The 24,421-nt window shown below is 45.3% G+C and overlaps 1 protein-coding gene across 12 annotated transcripts; it reads right to left on the reverse strand.

The window, feature by feature from the left end:
- Positions 1-135: 135 nt before the first annotated feature.
- Positions 136-24,385, reverse strand: kdm2aa (lysine (K)-specific demethylase 2Aa). Of its 12 annotated transcripts, XM_044185462.1 has the most exons (27): positions 23,126-23,875; positions 19,842-19,980; positions 18,219-18,297; positions 18,001-18,047; positions 16,335-16,513; positions 15,999-16,105; positions 15,736-15,829; positions 15,416-15,569; positions 15,222-15,355; positions 15,005-15,131; positions 14,660-14,907; positions 14,466-14,543; positions 13,794-13,918; positions 13,385-13,508; positions 13,168-13,296; positions 11,468-11,551; positions 10,892-11,146; positions 7,922-7,957; positions 7,625-7,730; positions 6,826-7,425; positions 6,498-6,663; positions 4,930-5,181; positions 4,625-4,788; positions 4,395-4,541; positions 1,419-1,637; positions 769-963; positions 136-681 (listed from the first exon to the last, which is right to left on the reverse strand). In XM_044185462.1, the coding sequence occupies exons 1-26, from the start codon at positions 23,159-23,161 to the stop codon at positions 782-784; spliced, it is 4,011 nt and encodes a 1,336-aa protein (XP_044041397.1). In that variant the 5' UTR covers positions 23,162-23,875; the 3' UTR covers positions 136-681; positions 769-781. The 12 variants fall into 12 exon arrangements, with proteins under 12 accessions (XP_044041397.1, XP_044041437.1, XP_044041433.1 ...); XM_044185502.1 differs by lacking the exon at positions 23,126-23,875 and adding an exon at positions 24,227-24,385 and having other exon boundaries at positions 136-963; positions 15,222-15,337; XM_044185498.1 differs by lacking the exon at positions 23,126-23,875 and adding an exon at positions 24,227-24,385 and having other exon boundaries at positions 136-963.
- Positions 24,386-24,421: the final 36 nt, after the last annotated feature.

Genomic DNA, 24,421 nt, shown 5'->3' on the forward strand with positions numbered 1-24,421 from the left:
ACTCGAATCAAGGTCTCCTGTGCCTTATTTTGTAGTCCATATTGAATATGTGGGGATTTTATTGAAATTACAGATGACCACAGTATATAATACTTCATATCTCTGTATGTGGCAATCAAATAAGACTTTCAAATAGAAAGTTCAACAATTCACATTTTATTAAGTTTTCACACTTTTTAATCCAGGTTAAGATTCACTCAGACAATTGATATTGTCCATTTTTTCTAACATATATACACGGAACACCCACTTTGTTCAAGTTTAGTGAACAGACGTAGGTTCAGTTCTCGTCCACGCAGCGTCAGTCTGTATGCAGGAAAGGTGGTCTCATGTTTAACCAGACTTCTGATTAAATCTGTTGCAGACGGAAGAACCGAAGAGATGGAACCTTCCAGACATCACCAACATCTTTGGGGTCAATTAAGTCAGTGATTCAAGACTTTTTAAAGACAGATTCTGACGTTTTGGAAAGATGAGAAGATTGATATCAATATCAAGTTCAAGTATTTGCCAAGCCTAGCTTAGCACACAGACAAGAGGCAAACTGCTACACCCTCCCACATCTCCAACGAGGTCTTTATTTACACATTATATCAGAAGACTGATTTTAGGAGCTCTGGAGCGTTTCCTTTGAACTGCCAGTTCAGTCGGGTTTAATGTTTCTAACAGCTGACTCCAAACCTGAAGAACAAGACACACAAGAGGCTGAGCATGTAAAACTAAAACTGAAAGGATTTATTCTCGACCATGGAACAGTGTGTGCTGTACCAAGGTGTTTGCGTTAGTCCATGCGCTGGATGAGTTTCTCCTCCATCATACAGTAGAGGGCGACGTGGGACAGGTCAGAGATGAAGGCGTCACAGGCTCGTCTGCTGATGCTCTTACAGCCTCTGAGGTCCAGCAGAGTCAGGGAGGAGAGACGCTTCAGGTAGGACAGACAGCCGTCTGTCAGCTCACTACATCCTGGACAGACAGACAGACAGACAGACAGACAGACAGACAGACAGACAGACGTCAGGAAGTGCTCTCATCCAAAGTGAAACTTGGCACTGTACAATCGCAAGTAGAGTGTTTCTATAGTTCCAACAACAAACAGCGGATCGCTTCACGTGACTTTCAGGAGTCGCCTTCTCCAATTAATCTTTCATTCTTATCAGATCAATCATTTAAGCTGATCAACTTCATAGTTTTGAATCAGGCCCTTCACTATTTGGATCAAGTAGCTTGTGAAAAATAAGGTGGGCCACAGTCAGCATACCTGTTATTTCAAAGTGCCAGATATCGTCTGCTGCTGTGCAAGTACGAGTATCGGGCCGGACTCGGTCTCGGCAGATACCCAATGTTAAAGGCCGGGGCATCCCTACTAATGTCATTAGAAACTAAACTTCTGCCAAAGAAGCAGCTAGCTGAAAGCCCACCTGCCAGTGTGAGTTCAGTGAGGTTGTTGCGGGTGTGAGTCCCGGCTGCTGCCAGCAGGGCGATGGACGAGTCCGTTATGTCCTTGCAGTGAGCCAGGTCCAGCCTCTCCAGCTGGGGCATGTGGCGCTGCAGCAGCCTCAGGGTGGACTCGCCGACGTCCAGACCGGACAGACGCAGCGTCACCACGTTCCTCAGTCTGCTGCGAGACGACTCTGAACCTACAGGGACAGACGGAAGTTTAAGAAAATGGTCACTTGAGCGTCATTTTAGTGACGCCAGCGGCGACGCGCAGAGCGCAGTCGAGTGTGCCGTGCACGCCACGTCATGATGCCGACGCACTTTTGCTATTTCCGTGGCCAGGCGAGCTTAGATACGTGCTGAGGTCAGAAAGAGCACATTATCATACAGGCTGGCGCGGTAGAGGCTGCGACAGTCACGGCCAGTCACGTTCACTACTTTCACCCCCTTTAAACTCCGGGGCTCCCCCCGTCCCGACGCACTGAGCGCTGGGACAGTTTTCCTCAGACGAGACTTATTGCTGTTGAAGAGCCTTCTGTTTCTGTGCTTAATAGTAGTTTTATTTGTCATCGCAATAATCCATGCAACAGGCCCCTGCAGTTAAATTCCCCCATAGTGCCAGAAATAAAATGAAAGTGGAATTTAATATGCGGTCTAGGTTTTTTTTTCCCCCCACATATAGTATTTTAATTATTTCTGAAATTCTTTTTGAAGTTTAATTCAGTTCGATTTGACTACTTGCAAAAATAACTGCTGACAATCTGAAACCAAATTGTTTTTCTTTGGTTTTTCCATTTTTGTTATTGAGTGAGTAAGGGTCTGAATACAATACAGTCAATATGTTACATAACAGTCTTTTCTGTTGTTGCTGTTGTCATCACATGTAATATTGCATCCCCAGCCACACCAACTCTTTATCATCATCTTTATGCTGCAACATAAACGGGATCCTTGGGACGCATTGTTAACACCACAGCCACACCTCTACCTGGACTGTAATTAAAATGGCTTTAAAAACACGATGATGCGTGCAGCCGTTTCCCCGGTTACCCGGTGTTTTGGATGGAGACGCTGAGAGCAGCTTTACTTGATTTTGAACTGTGTGAATGCTTTTCAGTGAGTCAGTCTCCAACACGCCTGTTGATTTCCAGCAGAATAATCCAGTTTGATGTGGCCGGGGGTTTCTGGGTTAACGGTCTGCTGCTGGAAAGACCGTCGCCACAGTAACAGAAAGGCCTTCAGTACAGACAAGTGTCATGGATGGTAAGAATCCCTCAGATTATTAATGCCAGCAAGACAGAACAAAGACTAATGTAATCTAAACAGCAGGAGGACAGGACGGCAGGAGGACAGGACGGCAGGAGGACAGGAGGGGACGAGGACAGGACGGCAGGAGGACAGGAGGGGACGAGGGCAGGAGAACAGGAGGGGACGAGGACAGGACAGCAGGAGGACAGGAGGGGACGAGGGCAGGAGAACAGGAGGGGACGAGGGCAGGAGAACAGGAGGGGACGAGGACAGGACAGCAGGAGGACAGGAGGGGACGAGGGCAGGAGGGGAGGAGGGCAGGAGAGCAGGAGGGGACGAGGACAGGAGGGGAGGAGGACAGGGACGGCAGGAGGACAGGAGGGACGAGGGCAGGAGAACAGGAGGGGAGGAGGACAGGGCGGCAGGAGGACAGGAGGGGACGAGGACAGGGCGGCAGGAGGACAGGAGGGGACGAGGGCAGGAGGGGAGGAGGACAGGACGGCAGGAGGACAGGAGGGGACGAGGGCAGGAGAACAGGAGGGGAGGAGGACAGGACGGCAGGAGGACAGGAGGGGACGAGGACAGGACGGCAGGAGGACAGGAGGGGACGAGGGCAGGAGGGGAGGAGGACAGGACGGCAGGAGGACAGGAGGGGACGAGGGGACGAGGACAGGACGGCAGGAGGACAGGAGGGGACGAGGGCAGGAGGGCAGGAGGGGAGGAGGACAGGAGGGGACGAGGGCAGGAGGGCAGGAGGGGAGGAGGACAGGAGAGGAGGAGGGGACAAACTCATTCTTGGCGCCAAGCTTGCAGTACGCTGCTGGATGGGCATCATCACCCCCCCTCAAGTCAAAGTCCCCTGTTGCGTTGACCCCCATTTTAACCACGTTGTGAAAAATTTGGGGCAGTCAACATTTGATGAGCAAACGGATTCTGTGGTCGGGGCGAGCTTCTTTCAGCTGCGCCTCCCAGCGAAGGTTAAACCCTTGTCCAGCCGCTGTGACCCGGAGGAAGCTCTCCACGCTTTGTTAGTTCCCGCACAGACTCCGGTAATGCGCTCTCTGTGGGAGTTAACCGAGCCGGTCTTCACCGTTTGCAGCTTGTGCAGAACGCTGCGGCCCGCCTGCTCTCTAACAGTCGGAAACACGAGCACATCGCGCCCGTCCTGTACTCCCTGCACTGGCTCCCTGTCCAGTTCAGTTCATTTTAAAATTTTGACATTTGTTTTTAATGCAGTCAGCGGCCTCGCACCTTCCCATCTGTGTGAGATCTTGAGCCCTCAGCGACCCGGCAGAGCTCTACGATTTGCTGGAGGTCCCCCGGTCCCGGGGCAAGCAGTGGGGCGACCGTTCTTTTGCAGTGGCCGGTCCGAAACTCTGAACTCTCTGCCCGCTGACTTACGGTCATCACTGAGCTGCCTTTGTTCAAAGCCAAACTTAAAACCCACTTATTTAGAATAGCTTAGTGGCCCTGCGACACTTCTCTTTATCTTAATGTTGTCATGTGCTCTGCTGACCTGTTTGTACTGTTATTATTATCATTATTATTTTTTATCTTGTTTTTAATGTTGTACAGCACTGTATTTCTATAGCACCTTCCAACAACCGAAGCTGAACCAAAGTTTGATTGATTGATCGACCAAGTTCACCAAAACAGAGCCCCAAGTACACAAACGAGCTCTGAGCCCGCTCATTTCTGCTGCTACTGACCAGGCGGGGTGATGATCTCTTTAATCTGGGCGTCTTTAAGGCCTTCACACCAGCGCAGGTCCAGCAGCCGCAGGCAGGGCAGAATGGGAGAGACCAGCGCTGACAAACACGACCAGGACAGACCAGTCACCCTCAACTCCCTCAGACCTGAAGACACACAGAGAAAGGCAGACAGAGGTGGTGCAATGAGACATGTAGGGACAGGGGAATCTGTGTGTGCCTGTCAGTACCTGGGAGCCTGGTGAGCAGACAGTTGAGCTGTCTCTTGGCCAGGGGGGTCCAGGAGAGGTCCAGAGAGCTGGGCTGGCGTTTGATGATGCCTGCCAGGGCCTGGTTAGTGAGCGGGCTGCACCGACTCACGTCCACGTGGCTCCACAGACGCTTGTCGCAGCTCCTGAACAGGACAGTGAGACGCGGTCGGGTTATTCACAAGCTGTGTCAGAGCTCTGCTTCTTGTTCTCCAGTTAAGGACGAGGCCAACTCCAAGACTTAAACCCAAAGGGTTTAGTTTGTAGAATAAAAGTGTGTGACGTACCACTTGTACCAGGCCTTACAGACGGTCATGCAGGCCAGCAGCTCGGCTCTGTTCAAGTATCTGAACACAGACACCCACACCTCCTTCTCCCCCCCGCCCTCGTTGCCCACGTCCTTAAAGGACGGCAGAGACAACAGGGACGGAGGAGACAGGGAGAAGGGCGCACGAGGAGCAGCAGCTTCCTCTTCCTCTGAAGACGACGCAGAGCGATCTCTAGTGCCTCTGTCGCCATGGTTACCCCGCAGACGCGGCCTACGAGATCAAACATATCAAATGGTGTTTGGGTTAATGATGTCACATGCATACATACCACACACACACACACACACATTTCCAAAAGACATTAGCATTAGCATTTAATTATTAGCCAAATCGCATAACAGTGCACGTGTTGTTTGGTACAAGATGTTCAGTACAGTTTCCTATGAAGACAATACAGTCTGCGTCACAGCATTTCTGGAACAGAAAGCTGTTGTCAGTCTAAACTGCTCTGGCTTTGTTCACCATACCGATGATTAACTAGGAGTACTAGTTTAAGAGGGTTCAGGCAATGGATTGGACAAAAACTCTGTCAACATTGTTAAATGCAAGTTGGTAACTCCATGTCTGAGGAATCACACAACGGCCTGACATCACACAATACTAATACTGTCATGGCCACAGGTTGTCATGTGACATTTTTGATTGGTTGCCATTCTCAAGAGGGCGGGTCTTCTGTAATATGAGGGCGGACGGAGGAGAGAGTGCAAGAGTAGAGATGTGGACACAACCTAAATGAACTAAAGCCAACTGAGCTTAGTGCACAGCTGGTAAAAAACCAGAAGAGGGCCGGAGCGGTCCTGACGGAGCCGACCCAACCACTCAGTCCAGCGTGCAGCGCCGCAGGGAACAAGTGGAGTGTCGGCAGAAAGTTAGCCGGGTACGGCCTGCATCGTTTTGTTGTCGATTGGCAACTGAAGGCATTTCTCATAGTATAGCCTTGTTAGTAGCTGGAATAGCCATCAGGCTTAGCAGTAATTCAATCCCTAGACCAGGTGACGGAGAGGTAGGGGAGGGGGTGAGGGAGAGGTGAGGGAAAGCCAAAATATCCGGATACGGGAGCAGCCATCTTGCGGTGACGTTATTTGGAGTCTGCGCAGTAGTGATCGGGGTTGGAGCCGCGGTATTGAGGTCCCGCCCACACACCCGGCTGACTCATTACCTATACTTGTACTGAAAATACATATTGAACCTGTAATTTCTGCACAGTGATACACCGCCAAACAATACTAATACTTTTAACAAATTATAGTTTTCATCTTACATAGAAGGTGTAACAATTAACATTACCCACATAATGTAATCCTTCCAACTCTTGCTGTGATTGGGCTGTTTGTTGGCTCCCATACACATTTACTTTGATGAACATTTTTTATTGACATTGAAAATAGTCATGTTATGTCCAAATAATCCACGGTGTCTTAACCGGCACTAGGCTTCATTTTAAATAACAAGATTTTATATCATGAGTGGCGGTAGCAGGAGTGGTGGTGGTGTATTCAACTGAATTTGAACGTGTCGAGCTCTACCTGCCAGGCCCTCTCGGGGCTACGCTGTCAGCTGTGGTCTCGGCACTCTTGAGTCGTGAAGGTTTGGACAGAGCAGTCTTTCTCTGGATGAAGCCCTGCTGACCACCAGCACCCACTGCAGAGGTCCTCGGACCCATGGCTGCTTCTAGCTTTGGAACTATGGAGCCTGAGCAGCAACAACATGTCTCAGTTGGAGTTTAACTCGTTCATTTTTACTTTACAGTTCAGTTATGGAACATGAATATATACTATACTATTTACTTTAGATGTTTTTATTTGACCAAATTTAAATTGATTACACTGTAACTGTTGGGATTTGAAGTTTTACCAGATTGTCTCTTGGTTTTGTGGGGCCGCTGTAGAGTGACCGTCAGGTAGGAGCCACTCAGCAGGTCATCATTCAGATCAGACACCAGGAGGACCGGGGGTTCTGGATCTGAATCCCAGCACCCTTCCTCCTCCTCCTCCTCCTCCTCCTCCTCATCTTCCAGCGTGTCCATCTCCTCCTCTTCAGGGTCAAACTCCTGCCCCTCACTGTCCTCATCTTCATCTTCATCATCAGTCCTGCGCCTCCTCCTACGTCGATGATGCTGTCGTTCTTTGCCTCCGTCTTCACTGTCTTCCTCTTCCTCTTCTTCTTCTTCTTCGTCGTCATCATCATCGTCTGACTCCTCAGACTCGTCACCTCTTCGCTGCATTCTGGAGCCTCCCCGCAGCCTCACCCCTCGTCCTCTCCGCGCACCCTCCCTCATGCTCATCCCTCGCTTTAGCTTGAGGACGGAGGAGGAGCCGGGAGTCACGACTCCTCCTCTGCTACCTCTGTGGGCCGAGCCTCCTCTCAGCAGGCCTCTCCTGTTGGCACCAAACCCCCTCCTGGAAGAGTGTCTCCCCCCTCGGGCATGGAGCGCCATCTTTCTCCTCTGAGTGGCTGCATAGACGGACGGATGGATGGGACAGACGATCAGGTCAGAATAAAGGGATCACAATCCCAACAAAAGATATCTGGATGTCAAACTGAAATTCAACTATTTTTTTATTTTGAGAAACCTTTTATTCCGTTTTTTGTGATTAATCCAAAACAAAAGTACTGGCGGGCAGCAGGCAGTGAAAAGGTGCTACAGACAAACCTTCATCATCATCGTCACTGGCAGAGTCGTCTCCATCGTGGCTGTGTCTCTGTCGTCGGTAAATCTTAGCCATACGAGCATCAAGCAGAGAGGAGGATTTCCGCTTCTGGACATGCAGGGAAAGAAGGAAGGGAAGAATAATAATAAAACGATAAAAGGAAGGAGACACAGAATGAAAATGAGGACAGTGTGAGGGATGAGAGATATGGAGAAAAACAGACAAAAAGAAAGTTGTTAAAAGTGTATTCAGAAATAAACTCAACATGTTAAAATAGACATCCCACAATAAACACTCACCATTGGAAGGCCTTCACCTTTGTCTCCTTTAGACTGCTGGAGGAAAAGGAAAAAATGTCTACATCAGAAAAAATAAATCTTTGAAAAAAGCCTACTGCCACCGATGCGTGTGTGGACACAGGGGGAAAGCAGCTTTATTATATACTATATTTGTGATTCTTCTGACAGTTTGGCTTTGCATTAATAAAAGTTATTGAAGGCTGATTATATTTTTTGGACAGAAGCTGTCATTATATTGTGTTGATGTCAATAGCTAAAGCCTATAGTCGATAGAAAAGCCTCTTAAGGCAAATCATGGAACACATGCAAGTCTCTACTGAAAGCCACGGCAAAAGACTTGTGACTAGTTGTGACTCATTAAAGGAAGAGTTTACCCAGAACTGAAGCTCTTGCTATTATCTACTCACACTCAAAGTATAGTTACGTCAACATTAAATATGGACAGTGTAGTCCCTCATTCGTCCCTCATTCGTCCAGGAGTGTTCTATCGTAGAAAAGGTTTTAGTCATAGTCATCTGGACACTGTTTTCTGACCTAATTGTTTCCATCTTGGAAACTATTAGGTCAGTTTCAGGTGAAACTAGCTAATCAACAGATACTCAGGTAGACTCCTTCATGAGGGCGGGGCTTATGTAACACAGAGTAGCTTACATTTCTAGTTCCCGTCCCAGTTTTTCACAATTGAGAATGACTTCCGGATGGGAGCCGAAACGCCTTGATTCTGAAAACAGCGTCCAGACGACTACGACTGAAACCTTTTCTACGATAACATTAAATCTAGTTAAAGGTGGGCGGCCATCCACTGCTGTCGTGTCGATACAACCTTAAGTCTGGTTCTGCTCGAGGTTTCTGCCTCTTAAAAGGACGTTTTTCCTTGCCACTTTTGCCTTAGAAATAACAAGATGGACCCTGAAACAAAAGTAGCTTTTTGAAATTTTGAACATACAGAACTACAATGTCACAATGGAAAGAATATTCCTATAATTTCTGTCATTGATATTTCAACACGTTGTTTGTGTGTGACAAGACTGGGAGTGATGTGTCTTTGACATCTGAAACAAGCATTTGGTACAACAGTGATGAGGTTGTTACTATTAGATTTTGCTTGGTTGTAGTCAGAGAAAAGCCTTTAATATCTATATTTTAATATTTATGACTGACTCAGGTGCAACCCAAGGACAAGAAATCCTTCTACCCTTTTTCTCCATTTTGCATTGGGAACAGCGGGCCAACAGAATGAGGCTCTTTGGAGGAGAAGTGCAATCCAAACACCCTTTCTCTGTTTACAACTGAAAGTCAGTTACTGCAGTGATGGAAAAACCAGGACAGTGTACAGTCTCTCAAAAGCCATTCAGGGATTTAAGCTGAAAGTCGAGTGAAGAGGGCCACCTTGAACGACATCAGCTTCTCTAATATCCTTTTTGAAACTGAAGAAGTGAAGCCTGAGGTGTCCAGTAGCGCACTGATAACATTTACATTCTCAAGAGCAAACCTAATACATTTATAAAAAGGTACTGAAATCAACTTATTTAAAAAAGGGGCAATATGTAAGAATTGAGACTCTCCATCTGTCAAATTCATACTCAAAAAAAAAAAATAAATAAAAAAATAGAGCAGCATATCACATACCAGGTCATAACTGCTGCTAACTGCCGTTAGCTAGTTAGCTCAGTTAGCCGTGCAGCTAACTTAGCAGTCCCATTAACTGACTGAGTCCGGAATGGGCACCAGAATCGGAGCCGGGTGAGCGGGCAACAGAACTGGGATCAGCAGCCTCCCAGTGAACACGGCCAGACCGGGACCGAACACAGTCTCCGAGACCGATGGAGGCCAGTTTGACGACAGGGAATACAGTACCGAGGCCGGGGATGACGGAGACATGGCGGCTTCAGGAGAGGAGTCAAGCGGGAGAGCAACAACAGCGTGTACAGCCAGAATATTTTTCACATGTAACTTGGTGGATTAAGGATTGATTTCGACCAAACCAGAGTTGGTGATTGTAGGAACAGTTTAAAGACTGACCAAGACGGTTTGGGTGAGTTTTATTTTGTTTCTGTGGAGTGTGAAGTATCTTTTACGAAGTAATAGTTCGGTGAAAGAGAGAAACGTGAATTCAGAAGGTGTACGGTTGGATTTTTCTGTTTTATAAAGAAAATAGGTGTAAAAATATTTCCATACTTGACATTTTGAGAGTTTATTTTGTTATTTATTAGACTAAAAAGCTAAGAGAGCCTTGTGTAACGTAGCGAACTTGCCGCTCGCACATATCTCCCAGCTGGAAATACCGGAACTATTCTATGGGACTATCGCCTCTCGAGGCACAAGTGGTATTATAACACAGGACGGGCCGGGGCTAGCAGGTTAGCATGCTAATTTCAGTAGCTATCTCTGCAACACAATACATCATTGACATGACATCAGAACTGTTACTACTTCACATTTTGTTGATAAGGTTAGTTCATTTTTTTTTTTTTAATGTTTTAAAATAAAATTCTGGCCAAATAATATTGCCCCTTTAAAGCGACCAAACTGACTATAAAAGTCTGCACAAAGCTTTACAGCATATATGCTGTGTCCATAGACAACTTACTGCTTTCATTTTTCTTTTCAGCAATTCAACTCTTCAAGTTCTGAGTGCAACCCCAAATCTAGAGTAAAGGGTGGTTTTGTTAAAACCAGGCTACACAAAGTCCATTAAGATGAGCCATGAGAAAAATCATTTAGAAAGTATGGAGAAGGGAAAACAGCACAGAATCCGATCTGAAAAACAGCTAACAGCCTGAGAGAAGAGGCACGACTCTTGTATGAACTACGAAAACAGAAGTCTCTCTGTCAGAAACAAGATCATTTCAGTAGTAACATTTACATCAAGAGTTGTGTCTGTTCTCTTGGAAAAGATGGAGAGGAAAAAAGGGGTGGGGTGCATGCGACAGACGGGTGGATGTACGCAGAGTAGGCGGCACCTCTCACCAGTCTCGAGCTGATTGGCTGAGAAGGCAGAGGGGCCGCCACCAATAGAAGTGACGCTGAGGAGGAGGAAGAGCAGGAAGGAAGAAGAGGAGGAGGAGGGAAGAAACCACAGCGGAGCACCTCCCCATCCTGCTGGGAGCCCACAGGACCCCCTATGGTAGCAGAGGGTCCGGGGCCCAGCCTGAGGACCAGGGGGCCGCGGGGACGGATGTGCTGCTGGTGGCCGGCAGCCATCGATTCATCGCTGCCTGATGACTGACGGAGTTAAATTAAGTTTTTTTAAAACAAACAGAACATAAAGCAACCAAATAACAAAACAAAAAAATTTTAATAAATAATGAAACCAAAACAGACAGGAGACACACAATACCCATTAGCTTTGACACACTGCAACCAAGTGTGTGTGAATGCCAGGTTAATAGACTGAGTGCAAGACAGAGCAAAGAGACTCAGAAGTGTGTGTGCAGCAGTGTATTCAATATATATGTACATACAAGAAGTAGGAAACCCTGTGTGTGTGTGTGTGTGTGTGTGTGTGTGTGTGTGTGTGTGTGTGTGTTTTAAGACATTGTGTACCTCTGGGTCAGTGATCCCCTGGACACACTTTGGACATTCCCAACAACTGGGCAGGTCTTTATTCACCACTCCTTCACCCTGAACCTGTAGAGACAAAAGCAGACATATTATTAGAAAAAGGATAGATGAAATAGCGGAAGAAAAGAGGGGAAGTAAAACGGTAAACACCAGCAAGACTAAAACCTTATTTATACTAGGTCACTATTGTTTCTGAGACACCGAGTGCATTCACACCTGGTGTCAGTGTAATGTGACCTATACATGCAGTACCTATGCATGTATGTTACTGTAAAACAATACTCCAGTAATTTAGTATTGCACTTCCATAAAGTTGGGGGACTCACAAGAGACAGATTGGAGGTTCTGACCTGTAATGGCGACAGGGAGCTGGTTTTCTATGAGTGCGTCTCTATTTATTGTGTGCACGCGAAGAGGACACACATGCACCCACGTGTGTGGGTGACGCGTTCCACATTGCTGACAATGGTTTCACACTACTCCACTGATCAACAGGTGGCTGTAATGCACCAAGATACGCAGCAATGCACAAACAAAGGCAGGGAAGAAGAAGACTGCTAGAAAGTAAACATGGATGGAAACAATGCTGGATTTAAAATACTTTTAAATATTTTATATTGTTTTATGGGAAAGGAAATACATTGAACAGCTTTGTTAGACCTGAAGGATACACACAATGATTTTGGTAAGTGATACTGAATGTAAACATAACGTTTGTTTGTTTGTTTACAAGAAAACTCCACAGGGCAAGAATGGTCCAAATCAATGCAGCGTCTGCGGTTCGTCCACACGTCTGCGATAACAGCGCGACAGTCGAGCGTCTGCGGTTCGTCCACACGTCTGCGATAACAGCGCGACAGTCGAGCGTCTGCGGTTCGTCCACACGTCTGCGATAACAGCGCGACAGTCGAGCGTCTGCGGTTCGTCCACACGTCTGCGATAACAGCGCGACAGTCGAGCGTCTGCGGTTCGTCCACACGTCTCTGCGATAACAGCGGGACAGTCGGCGTCTGCGGTTCGCCCACACGTCTGCGATAACAGCGGGACAGTCGGCGTCTGCGGTTCGTCCACACGCTCTGCGATAACAGCGCGACAGTCGGCGTCTGCGGTTCGCCCACACGTCTGCGATAACAGCGGGACAGTCGAGCGTCTGCGGTTCGTCCACACGTCTGCGATAACAGCGCGACAGTCGAGCGTCTGCGGTTCGTCCACACGTCTGCGATAACAGCGGGACAGTCGAGCGTCTGCGGTTCGTCCACACGTCTGCGATAACAGCGCGACAGTCGAGCGTCTGCGGTTCGTCCACACGTCTGCGATAACAGCGGGACAGTCGAGCGTCTGCGGTTCGTCCACACGTCTGCGATAACAGCGCGACAGTCGGCGTCTGCGGTTCGCCCACACGCTCTGCGATAACAGCGGGACAGTCGAGCGTCTGCGGTTCGTCCACACGTCTGCGATAACAGCGGGACAGTCGAGCGTCTGCGGTTCGTCCACACGTCTGCGATAACAGCGCGACAGAAGACTGAATGGAGTAGAACTTTTTCAGTTTCAATTTTTGAGGGCACTGTACAAGCATAAATGTTACACTCATTCAGACACTCAAATAAAATGGCGGTAAATATAGTGCACTATATATAAAATAGGGACTAATTTCAGACACAGCCCAAATGTGTGTGGATTACCATGAGGCAGGCAGGATGAACTATCTGCGCACAGTTGGAACATTCCATCAGAGTGAGGGAGGGGTCTCCAGTTTCCTCCTGATTGGGCTCCTTGCAGATCTCACACACTGCAGACAGAGGAAGGCCCGGCTGGAGGGGACAGGACAAGTTACAGAACAAACATATCCAACATAAATAAATAAATAAATAAATAAATAAATAAATAAGAGTTACTTACAGAGAGACACTGTCGTAGCACACAGGTCTGCTTGAGCTTCCCTGGTCCTCCAAACTTCTTCATGTCTCTGCAGAAGTTACAGTCTCCACACTCTGGTCTCATACAGGCTTCACAGCGTTTACACCTGCAGAGAAGGAAAACATAACAGCAAATGGATGATCACCGAAGACAGCTAAATCATACACTTGCATAATTACGTGAATTATAACGGTATATAATTGGTGTTGGCTCCAAAGAACTGGAATTTGTTGAGGTAAACTGAGGTAGGCCTAATACAAACATAACTGAAACCCAGTTAGAGTGACTAAAACATTGAAGCCCATCTTTAATTGAAGTGGCAAAATGTGTTTCTCTCACACACACACACACACACACACACACACACACACACACACACAGGCTTTGTTACCTGACCCTGCGCCGTCTCAGCACAGACATGGAGGAGGCAGGTTTCTGTGGTCGTGGGATGACAGGAGTGGAGGCCAATTTAGGACGAGGAGGAGGTGGTGGAGGAGGAGGCTGGTACCACGAGGGCTGGTGGAGAGAGCAGAAAAGTAAAGAATGGCTGAGCTGACAGGAGGAAAAATACAATAAACACAAGTACAACATCCAATATTTGTTACGAACACTGGGTCCAAATAAGGAGTATATTTGCTAAATGATAGAACTTCACTGCAAGCTGAAAAATGGCATTTTCACACCAATACTGGTTGCGACATGTATTTTCTCAGATGGTATTGGCTGATAATACAGTATAGACTGTTCCTCGTGAGCACACTCATTTCTTTTACATTCAAAAGGAAACAAAAGTCATCTCCCCCCCCCCCCGATCAAAAAGCAAACATTTGACAATTCAATACTAACATTAATAAACATTTCTTCCAAGTCTTACTTAATTTAAGCCCTGAGAAGTGGTTTACAGACTTAGGTTTTCAAGATTTTCAGTCATGCAGGTCATGGATTATTTTAGATAAAGATAAAGCAAGTCGAGTTGCCTTTGACTTAGCACTTCTAGATATACCATTATCATCATTACTATTCATGTACTCATGTGCTGGGTGTCTAAAGAGAAGACCCTTACTCTCTTTGGCCACTTGACGATGGGTTTTCCTGTGTAGGACAGTTTGGGATTGTCATTGGCATGTTCCTTCAGTAGTGCCTGCAGGACAGCAGAGACAAGAGTGGTGGGAGAGAAAGCAGATTACAGCATTAAATATCAAGAAGAAAAGTGTTGTATTACACCAGCAGCAGCAAAATAACACTCACGAGTCATACCTTGATGTGTGTAATGAGTGCCGGGGCGTTGTGTATCCCTGCTGGGACACACTTCTTGTTGGAGGGCAGAGCCTCCAGTTTACCCAGCAGGTTCCACATTCCCTCCAGCTCAAGGGGAGTCAGGTGAACTTTAACTGTAGGCTTGTCAGACTGCTGCTCTGAACCCTCTTCATCACTATCACCACCACCCTCCTCCTCCTCCTTCACCTGTTCACTGGCTGGATCTGAGCCAGATGGCTTCTTCAGACCTGACACAAGGAATTAGTTACACAATCTAAACCAAAAACCCATCATGAAAATGTTCTCTCCATACATACTAGCCCCTATGTTTGCCTGTGTTCATACCAATGCCCAGCGAGTGTTTCTGAAACTCTGGTGTGAGATAGGAGGTCTTGGTCAGGCTGAAGACGTAGCGCTCCAACACGTACCAGCACATCTCGTAGTAGAAGGGGTAACGAAACTTCACTGGAACCTGCGGTGGAGGTGAAGAAGGCACTTAATCAGTACAAAATCCATCACTTCCTGTCATTTACAGCTTATAGGAGAGCGTGTTTGCACCTACCCGCGTTCTGTCTTCTATATTACAGATGTTAAGTTGCATAGGGATGTTGAAGCTGTGCAAGAAGTTTCCTCCAAACACCATAGAGTCCACAGGGGTGTAGACGGCATGGATCCAACCTGAGTATAACACACACACTAATATTTTTGTCACATCACTGAAATCCTTCAGCATACATGTGAGAGTTAAATGTATACCTGAGGGTATGATGAAGGTGCAGCCCTGCTTCAGTTCAATCCTCTGGCAGTCAGATGCTCGGTCTCCAAGGAAAACGTCTCCCTGTTTCCCCGACAGCACCCAGTTCTCATACAGCTCCAGATTCTGAGGGGTGGGAGGGATCAGCCAGAACACCTGAAAACACAAACTGCAATTCAAAACAGACTCCGCTCTCTGCACCGGTCAACAACATGATGTCACTTTGTAGTTTTCGGAGTGGAACAGAAATCATTTAAGACATTTATTGGAGTTCTACAGCACATAAGAACAGCTTATGAGGCTTAATCCCCTCCGGCCCTACCTTGCTTCCTCTCAGTATGTGGTACCACACTGAGGTCCCTCCAAAATCAATGTGAAAGTCTGTGTAGCAGCCCTCGACACTCATCAGACAGTATCTGCAGAGTCACGCAAACATCAGCAGCGTTTACATTCAAATGTAAAGTCAATCCATTCATTTGTTTGTTTTAAGATTAATTAATTAGATGAAATACTGAATCAAGTCATTTTTCCAGCCACATCTTCTATAGATTTGTCTCCAGAGAAAAGTGAGCATGAGGGGCTTACTTCTGTACTTTGGGGTACTGCATGTCATTGATGGAGTTGGTTGAGTCTCTCTGTCTCTCTTTCAGGTGACGAGGCCACATGTTGTCCACCCAGTCTATTAGATCTACCTACACACACACGCAGAAAGAAAGAAGCTTAATTTACTGTTTCTCTGAGGTAACACAACATACGAATTACACTTTCAGTTCAAATGTTTTCATTTCAAACTACTATTTTGAGAATACACTGGCATAGACAGAGTTACTGTAGCTGCTAAAATGCTTCTGTTTGCATGGGTTATGTATAAAATGTATAATCCACACAAACACGAGCCCTTCATGAAGTGTGTGTACGTACTGTGGCAGGTCTCCTGACCAGATTCTCCAGCTTGGTGTGGCTAAACTCCAGGCTGATGACATTATAAAGCTTCTCTCTCTGAGATGGAGGGGTCTCGTAGTAACGTGTCCACTGGGCCATGGACATTTCTGTCCCCTTCTGAGTGCTCACGTCCATCACATCTATCATACGTCTGCTACCTGAGAGTGGTTTTTTTGGGCAATGATTAGTCACAGCATGCCAAAGAAATCCCAAAACAGCAGCTGAGAAGACACAGTTAAAGGCCATAGTTTATACATCAGTACATAGAGTCGATGTAAGGACAATTTAATACATAAAAATAAGTACATCAAAAGCAACAACTCTCTCCTAAATTACAAAAGGTGGCCACGGGTCAGTTTCCAAGTAGTTTAGCCCAATTAGGACTTTTTTGGGGATGAAATAACCTATTTGTGGCATTGGTCTTGCCTTACCTTTAGGGAGAACAAATGTTAATTAAGTGATCTGTTGATTGACAGTAAATTGTCCTTTAGTAATTTATCAAGTAAAATTAGAAAAACATTAGCTGACTCCAGATTCCTGAATGTGAAGATGTACTTATTGTCATATCATTGTAAATTGAATACTTTATGGTTTTGGATTTATTGACTGAGTCAGAAAAAATAAGCAATTTGAATCCTTTCATATTTTATAGACTAAATGATTCATAATTATGATTAACTCTCATAAATGTCTTATTCAGGGACATTCTGACAGGACATACAGCTGCTGCCAGGACTAAGGTTGGGAACCAAAAACCAGTTCCAAATTAAAACCAAATCTAAAAGGCCAAGAACCGGGTAACCGTTCAAAATCTGAATTTGGGTTCTGCTTATCGGTTCATGAACGCGATAACCCTTTGTTATTGCAAACAAAGACTACATATCTGCCAGGACCTGTCTACGGCACATCAACGTGTCGATTCGTTTAGATACGAGCACGCATGGCTAAACAGCAGTGAAAGATGGAGCGCGGTAAGCACTCCAAACTGTGGCTTCACTATTAAAAAACAAAACAACAAGGCAAAGTGCAATGCATGTGGGAAGTCAGTTTGCACATCAAATTTGACCAAACATTTAAGGCAGCATGATGTCGATCTGAAAGAATGTTCAGTGTTTGATGTCTTGCCGCTAGCCCGAGTGCGTCGTCGGCCAGCGCTAGCACCTCCAGAGCCACGGATCCCGAGCCGTGACAAGATGAAGAAGACTGAGGAGTGTCAAATACCGCAGCATCCACGAGAAAATGTATGTACTGTGGACTTCTGTTATGAATTGTTGCTATATAATAAAATTGAATCATACGTTTTTATTGTATGCATTTACTTTGTGAATGTAAAGACTTTGAATTTACTTATTTTAATGAAACTACGAAAGTAAAAGCTTTAATAGACTGAGTGCAAGACAGAGCAAAGGCAAAAAGATATTTTTGTTATCTAAACAGTTGAGCTCTCTTTTTTTTTTTATACACCATATTGGAATTCAAACTGGGAATCGATAGGCAGAATTGATAAGCAGAATTGATAAGCAGAATTGATAAGCAGAATTGCAATCAAATTCAAACGATACCCATCCCTAGCCAGGACTAAACCTGAGACTTGTAGTAGCATCTAATTAATTGAAGGAAGAAAACTTAATGTCTGCAGTCTTACCAACAAACATCTTGACATCATTGACACTGAAGTCAGGATCGGGCATCCTACAGAACAAGAGGTTATTCACGTTGTTTGGTTTAAATATCAAATCATGTCAGCCCCCCCATGGAAAAGAAAGAACAAGCAAGTTAACAAAAGACTTGATAAAAAAAAAGACTGAAGTAGGTAGATGTATGAGAAGAAAGGATGAAGAGATAAATAAAGAGGATGCCTACTTGATTCCCAGTCCATCAGGCTTCTCAACGATGATTGGGTCCCTCAGGCCGCCTCTCTGGATGAACTCATACGTCAAGTCTAAGAAATACGAACAAAATGTGACAGAACTGTTCCAAAGTCATTTTTCAACATTCCTGATTCCTGGCTGAAACTGGTGGTTGGGACAGACAGCCAGATATGATGCTACGTGGCACATTTAAAACTTCTGACATGGTCATCTGTGTGTCAGCCATGGGGAGGCAAGAAGCAGCCATGTCAATCAGTATTAATGTCTACTGTTGTCATCAGGCAACTGTTTGTGTTCAACTCCGTCACAGCTTTATTAACAACAAGACTAGGAGGAAACCTAGTATGTGGCTGGAGCGAGTATGGTCAGTGTGCTACATTGTGGCCAAATTGTTACGCGGATAGTCAGTGGTAGTGTCTATAAATTGAGTTCCTGGATATTAAATGTTCATCTGCAATTTCCTGTAGTGCTCCCAGTGATATTTTTCATTCCGCTGACTTTCTAGTTAGCCAAGCTGTGCTGCTGTTGTGATGTTAGCTGTAGCAGCAGGAGAGTTGTGAGCGTCGCTGTCTGGAGCTGCTGTGCTGCTCTGGGAAACCGTCTCGTCCTCTGGCTGTTAGCTTCACAGCAGCAACTGTACCCAACGTGCACGCGCTGTCTCACTCCCTCATCGTCTCCTTGCAGGTTCCATGCTTGACTTCAGTGCTTTGACACACAGTATGTTGGTGTTCAAGTTTGAGGTCTGGTGTAGTGTAAATGTTCTAAAATTGATGTAAAATGGTTTTAATAACTATTAGATACAAATGATCCTCACCATTCAAATAAATGCAAAAACCATTAACGGCGTGCAGCCTTTAGCATGACATCATCATATAGAGTGACTTTCTCTCAGCACCCCCCGGCTCTGACTGACTTCCGTCCCTGTGTGGGTGTCACAAAGAGAAGTGATCCACCAAAAGCTGGCTATGTTTGGGAAAGATCTCTCACCAAGTCATGCAGTAAGTATCTTACAGGTATTAAATTACAAATGAAGCTCCTTTGACGACCGTGGCCACTAGATGCCGCTGTACGACCTGAGCATGTCAAATCAAAGTCAATTAGGGGAACAAGAGCATTATTTTTTCCTCTTATATCTTTCATAGTGCATCACAGGATGTCTAAACTCCCATGCTTAAACACATAAAGAATGAAATATTATTTTACAAACTTTTCCTTTGAATCTGTGCGCTCCGCGAGGTCAGTGCACGCTGCAGATCAGACTGTGCACAGCAGACAAAGAGTACAAAGCAAAATAACAGTTTTGTGGTAATACATGAATAGATGATACACAGACTCAAATGACACTTAGTAATACGCGCCTCACTGTAAAAGCCTCCTGAGGACGTAGTTCAGGCGTGTTCGCACCTATTCGTTCTGAAAGAGCAACGCCCGATGGGGAAACGTCATCTCTCAATCAAGGACAACACTTTTGCGTTTATAGGGCTGGCTGCCGCTTTGCTGCAGTCCAGCCGAAAACTCTTCTCCTAACGTTAATTGGACTTTTCCACTTCACTTTTCTAACCTGAGAACCAGGTTTCCACATACAAGCAATGGAAACCTCACTGTGCTCGCCTACCTCTTCCCTCCATGCGAATGACCCGGTCAGAGCTGAACCTCTGACTGTTGACTTTCTCCTCCAGGTCAAACATCCTCCTTCCATCAATCTCCTCATCGGAGATGCCGTCGTCATGGTATCGTCGACGGGTACCGGCCCGCTAGGGAGGGGGAAGGAAGGGTGGATGGGGGAAAATATAAAAAAGAAGCATGGTAAAGATAGGTGACAGAAAAGGACAAATGGTCAAATAATAGAGCCAGGACCAGAACCAAAACTGTCAATTAAACCGATTCCCAAAACAACAGATGTGTCTACAAACTACAGGCTGCAAAATGAAGAGATTAAGGTGGATTTTACACTAAACTGGACAGTCTTCCTTACCAGGAGTACCTCAACACATTTAGACACCATTCATTTCTAAATATTCACTGTATATTAAATAACAACAGCATGCATGTTCAACTAGGACTGTGCAAAAGTTGAAAAGGGCCAGAGTGGAAAATAGCCTCAGTGGAGACAAAACCGGAACACAAAGACGGATGAAAAACACACCAGGTACAACTGTCAGAAGGTAGACTTCTTTTTTAACATTATTAAATGATCTTCCCTTCAAACTGACTAGCAGACAAAATATCTTAACACTGCTTTCAAACACTGGCACTAATTCATGGTGGTCATGACAGGTGACAGGAATAATCCCAGGCTGAGCCCCCAACCGGCCTGTGATCCATAAGCTCTCCCACCTCTTCCCCGGTGTCTGCGTTCACCCATGCAATAGGCTTATCTTAATACAGACTTTTCTTATTACACTCATATGTGCCCTTGTGTACTTGTGCCAGTCAGTTTCTACTATCAAGATTAAATGATGTCAAACATTTAAAGTGTGTTAGGGAACTAATGTATTTTACGTTCATTCTGTCCTGACAAATCAAGCACCGTCTGGAGTGATGCCTTGATGACCAGATCAAGGTGCAGAGGTGGATAAAACATTATTCACACTTCACAATGTACTGCGATCCAATACAAAGGCCTGTCTAACCACTGCAAAACATGGACAGCTGTATCTGTTACCCACAGGCTTTCTGCAGGGTTTTTAATACCACAAAGGATGAATTTAATACCTGTTTCACTGTCATACTGTCCAAAGAATGAAAGTATGATCATTTAGCTATTATTATTATTATTATTATTATTACTACTACATCACATTTCTGTCAGTCCTTCCCAGCTGTATACAACAACAAGTCCTCATGATATAATCAATTCAATTAATGGAACCTGGACCCTGATAAGAGGCAGAACACTGATGGACGGATTAACCAGTTAAAAGTGATTCACTGATTTAAGTTCATTCAAGTGTTAAGCTAAAATCTGAGCTGATGAGCGTCCGAGCTACTGTAGCTGCAGTAGTGACCGTGTTTGCTACAGGTCTGATGGGGCCGACTGAAACTCCCCAAAAAAGGACTGAACAGCCTCCTGCAGCACAACCCCGCCACCCGCCACAGCAACCCCCACCACAGCAACCCCCGCCACCCGCCACAGCAACCCCACTTTTAGTTTAGAGGTGGAGAATGTCTACTGAAGACTTTTGTAAATTAAATTTAAGACTTTTAAAGGCGTTTTTTGAGGAAACTAAATGCTTTAGACTTGAAGACCTGAAGATACCCTACACCCAGTCACATTTTGGAACAATTCCCAAGCGAGCAGAATACCTCAACAATCTAATTCCCTAAATCAAAAGGTGTGTTTGAATCCCCTTCTCTTTACTGCTAACAGCCAAGACTTTCATTTTGTAGTATGTCCTATTCATGGATTTCATTACCTACAACTGATAAAAACTGCCAGCACAACAGATCATTTAAGCTGGTGAAACTGATCAATGCTGGATAAAAATGAGAAGCCTGAAAGACAGTTTCTCAGAATGTTAAATACCATTTCCAACATACAGAAACCTAAATTTGCAATATACACTGAGCAATCAATTACCAGTTGTACTAGCCTATGTATTGCATAACAAGAATCTAATGGCATGCCGCACTTCACAATTCCAACAAACCAAGTTACAGAAAAACTACATCACTGAATTTGCAAAATATGTAATGTAATAATGTAACAAACTCATACTGAATGGGGCATCGCAGGCCATTTCTTTATCTGTTGTTCAGTGTGCAGGCATTACACTGGTACACACACACACACAGACACACACCACCTCTGCAGATGCAATGACCATCTCACAGCTCAAAAAACACACTGTAATTGTAATATGATTTATCAACTATTAGCTCCACTAACTTCCAGTCAAACTGGAAGAACAAAAATGACAGAACAACAGTCTGCTGCTTCTTTCCTTTCTTCTTCTCCTCATACATTTTTCCATCCACGACCAGAACCTCAGCCCTTTTCGCCATCCCACCGGCCCCTTTTGTCATTTAAGGAGATATGGTGAGTGATGACGATCATTAGGTTTCCTTTTGTCCTTCGCAACAACATTTTTGTAGCCCTGCCTCCGTCTGTCTGTGGACCTTCCCTGGTCTTTTGCGCCCACAGCTCCTTAGTAGCGAACATGTTTCAGTGGATCAGACAGGTTAGCCCCCGCTGCCTCAACCTTCTCCTCACTCCCGGCCATTTGTCTTTCCAACTCCTCCTCCACTTGCATTCACAAGGGAAACAGCGATAGACTTTTCAGGCTAATACCGATATTTTTGAGAGTTAAAAAAAATGCAATGATATACATTAGCCAATATTAATTTTGTTTTAATAATAGATATTACAATTGCACTACTCTCTGGTGGACAAACTACAGGATGGTGACCCTGCAACAAAACTTCTTTGGCATTTCTGTATTTGAATTTCTTGTCGTTTGTCTGCATACACGCTAATACTGACATATCTGCTAATATCAGCAGATATATATCGGTCTGGGCGGCACTAGAAGTGTCCAGCACATTACACTGTCCCCCCATGCCTTTCTCTAGGTTCATCATGTGACAGTTAATCAAATCACAGTTCATATTTCACACATTGTAAGTTCTGTCCTACTGGGTACAGAAAAGCCACAGCTTCAAATGAAGGCTGCACTGTATTGTCTAAAACCAGATACTTTGTCACGGGTTAACTTTGTGGGAAATGTGGCATTTCTTTCCACCAGGCCTTGTCGCTGTTTTCATATCTTGCCATGGTTAACTGACACATCTATAGACAGCGTGTAGGTGAATGCGCACAGCACACACCTTACCTTGGTTGTTGAATTAACCGATGAAAGCAGTGTTGATAGTGAAAAAATAATCCACTGTAACACTTACCAGCCTTTTGCTGTACCGTGGCTTGGAATCGTCCATTATCACTGGAAAACCGAGCTTTGTCCAAACAAATCCACGTATTTAGCGCTGCAGAGTGTTCGAGCCATCAGAGAGCCACCGTCAGCTGTAACGTTAGCGGAGCGCCGCTTGGCTCCACTGCATAGTAAACAAACAGCTGGAAGGCGCAGCGTGCCACAGAAAAGTGACTAACTTCCTTATCAGTCTCCTGGCTAACGTTAGCTAACTGAGATGTCAATAAGACATTTGTTGTCTTTGAAAAGCTCCAAAACTCATCTGACGTTAACAGTTTCTTGCCTGACGCTCCAACTCACTGACTGCACACAGGTCTGGTGAACCAACGTCGGCTGGATATGGGAAGTTTAAGTTGGAACCCGACTCATTTAAATAGGCTAATTACAGTAACGTTACTACGCTGAATGGAAGTGATGATACAATTATCATTATCATAAAATCAAGACTGACTGAATACTCGAGCTTTGTTCCTTGCCTTCACCATTCCAAGTCGTGTCCAGCTAACGTTAATGTTAGCTTTTTGGAAGGCGTCCTGCTTATACCGATAGAAAAAAAACTCTACATGACCTTAAGTCGTATTAAAATGACAACATTCTAATACACTGCAAGAATAGGGCGTACATGGTTGCAGCTTTTATTACTAATATGGTATAAAGTTAATGCGGTCTCCTTAACAGCCGCCATTTTCCATCCCATCACAAAACGTCACCATATCCCGCCCACAAACGTACATTGGACCAATCACAGATAGGACGGTAAAGCATTCATTTGACTACAGCAGTGTCATTCACGTGGGAGACTTGTAAACTGTGATTGGACAAGAATAACCAATAAACATATAAAGGAGCTTGCAAGCAACCAATAACGGCACAATTCGAAAACGACCTTATGCCTCATTGGTTAATATATCCCAATAACGTTAACTAATGGACAACACACGATCAGTCAAGAGAAGTAGCCAATCACGCGATGATACAACGCACTAACCACCGCCCCATTACCCAATATAACTAGTCATCACTCATACATAATCCGAACTACCTAAAAAATAACTTGTTTTACAATGCTTACCCCCATATTCACACAGGTCCGTCCACTTACAGACGCCTTCAGTTATCCGAGATGTGTGACGTCTCCTGTGTCCTGTGTTTGCACTCCCAAAGGCTCGCATCGGAGGGACACGTTTTGTAGCCTCCACCTCAACGAGGAAGTGCATGCAGGTCCATAAATGGAAGTGTACTTTGAGCAAACTACTGTCGATTGGTT

This window comes from Siniperca chuatsi, linkage group LG3, assembly GCF_020085105.1.
Source record: "Siniperca chuatsi isolate FFG_IHB_CAS linkage group LG3, ASM2008510v1, whole genome shotgun sequence".
Taxonomy (NCBI): domain Eukaryota; kingdom Metazoa; phylum Chordata; class Actinopteri; order Centrarchiformes; family Sinipercidae; genus Siniperca; species Siniperca chuatsi.

Bases quoted from the DNA above. Each gene is read 5' to 3' on its own strand.
- kdm2aa (XM_044185462.1), bottom strand. From the start codon at position 23,161: ATGGACGATTCCAAGCCACGGTACAGCAAAAGGCTG. The intron at 15,830-15,998 runs GTAAGCCCCTCA...GTGACTCTGCAG, and splicing joins CAGTACCCCAAAGTACAGAA to ATACTGTCTGATGAGTGTCG. The intron at 11,147-11,467 runs GTACACAATGTC...TAACTCCGTCAG, and splicing joins AGGGGATCACTGACCCAGAG to TCATCAGGCAGCGATGAATC.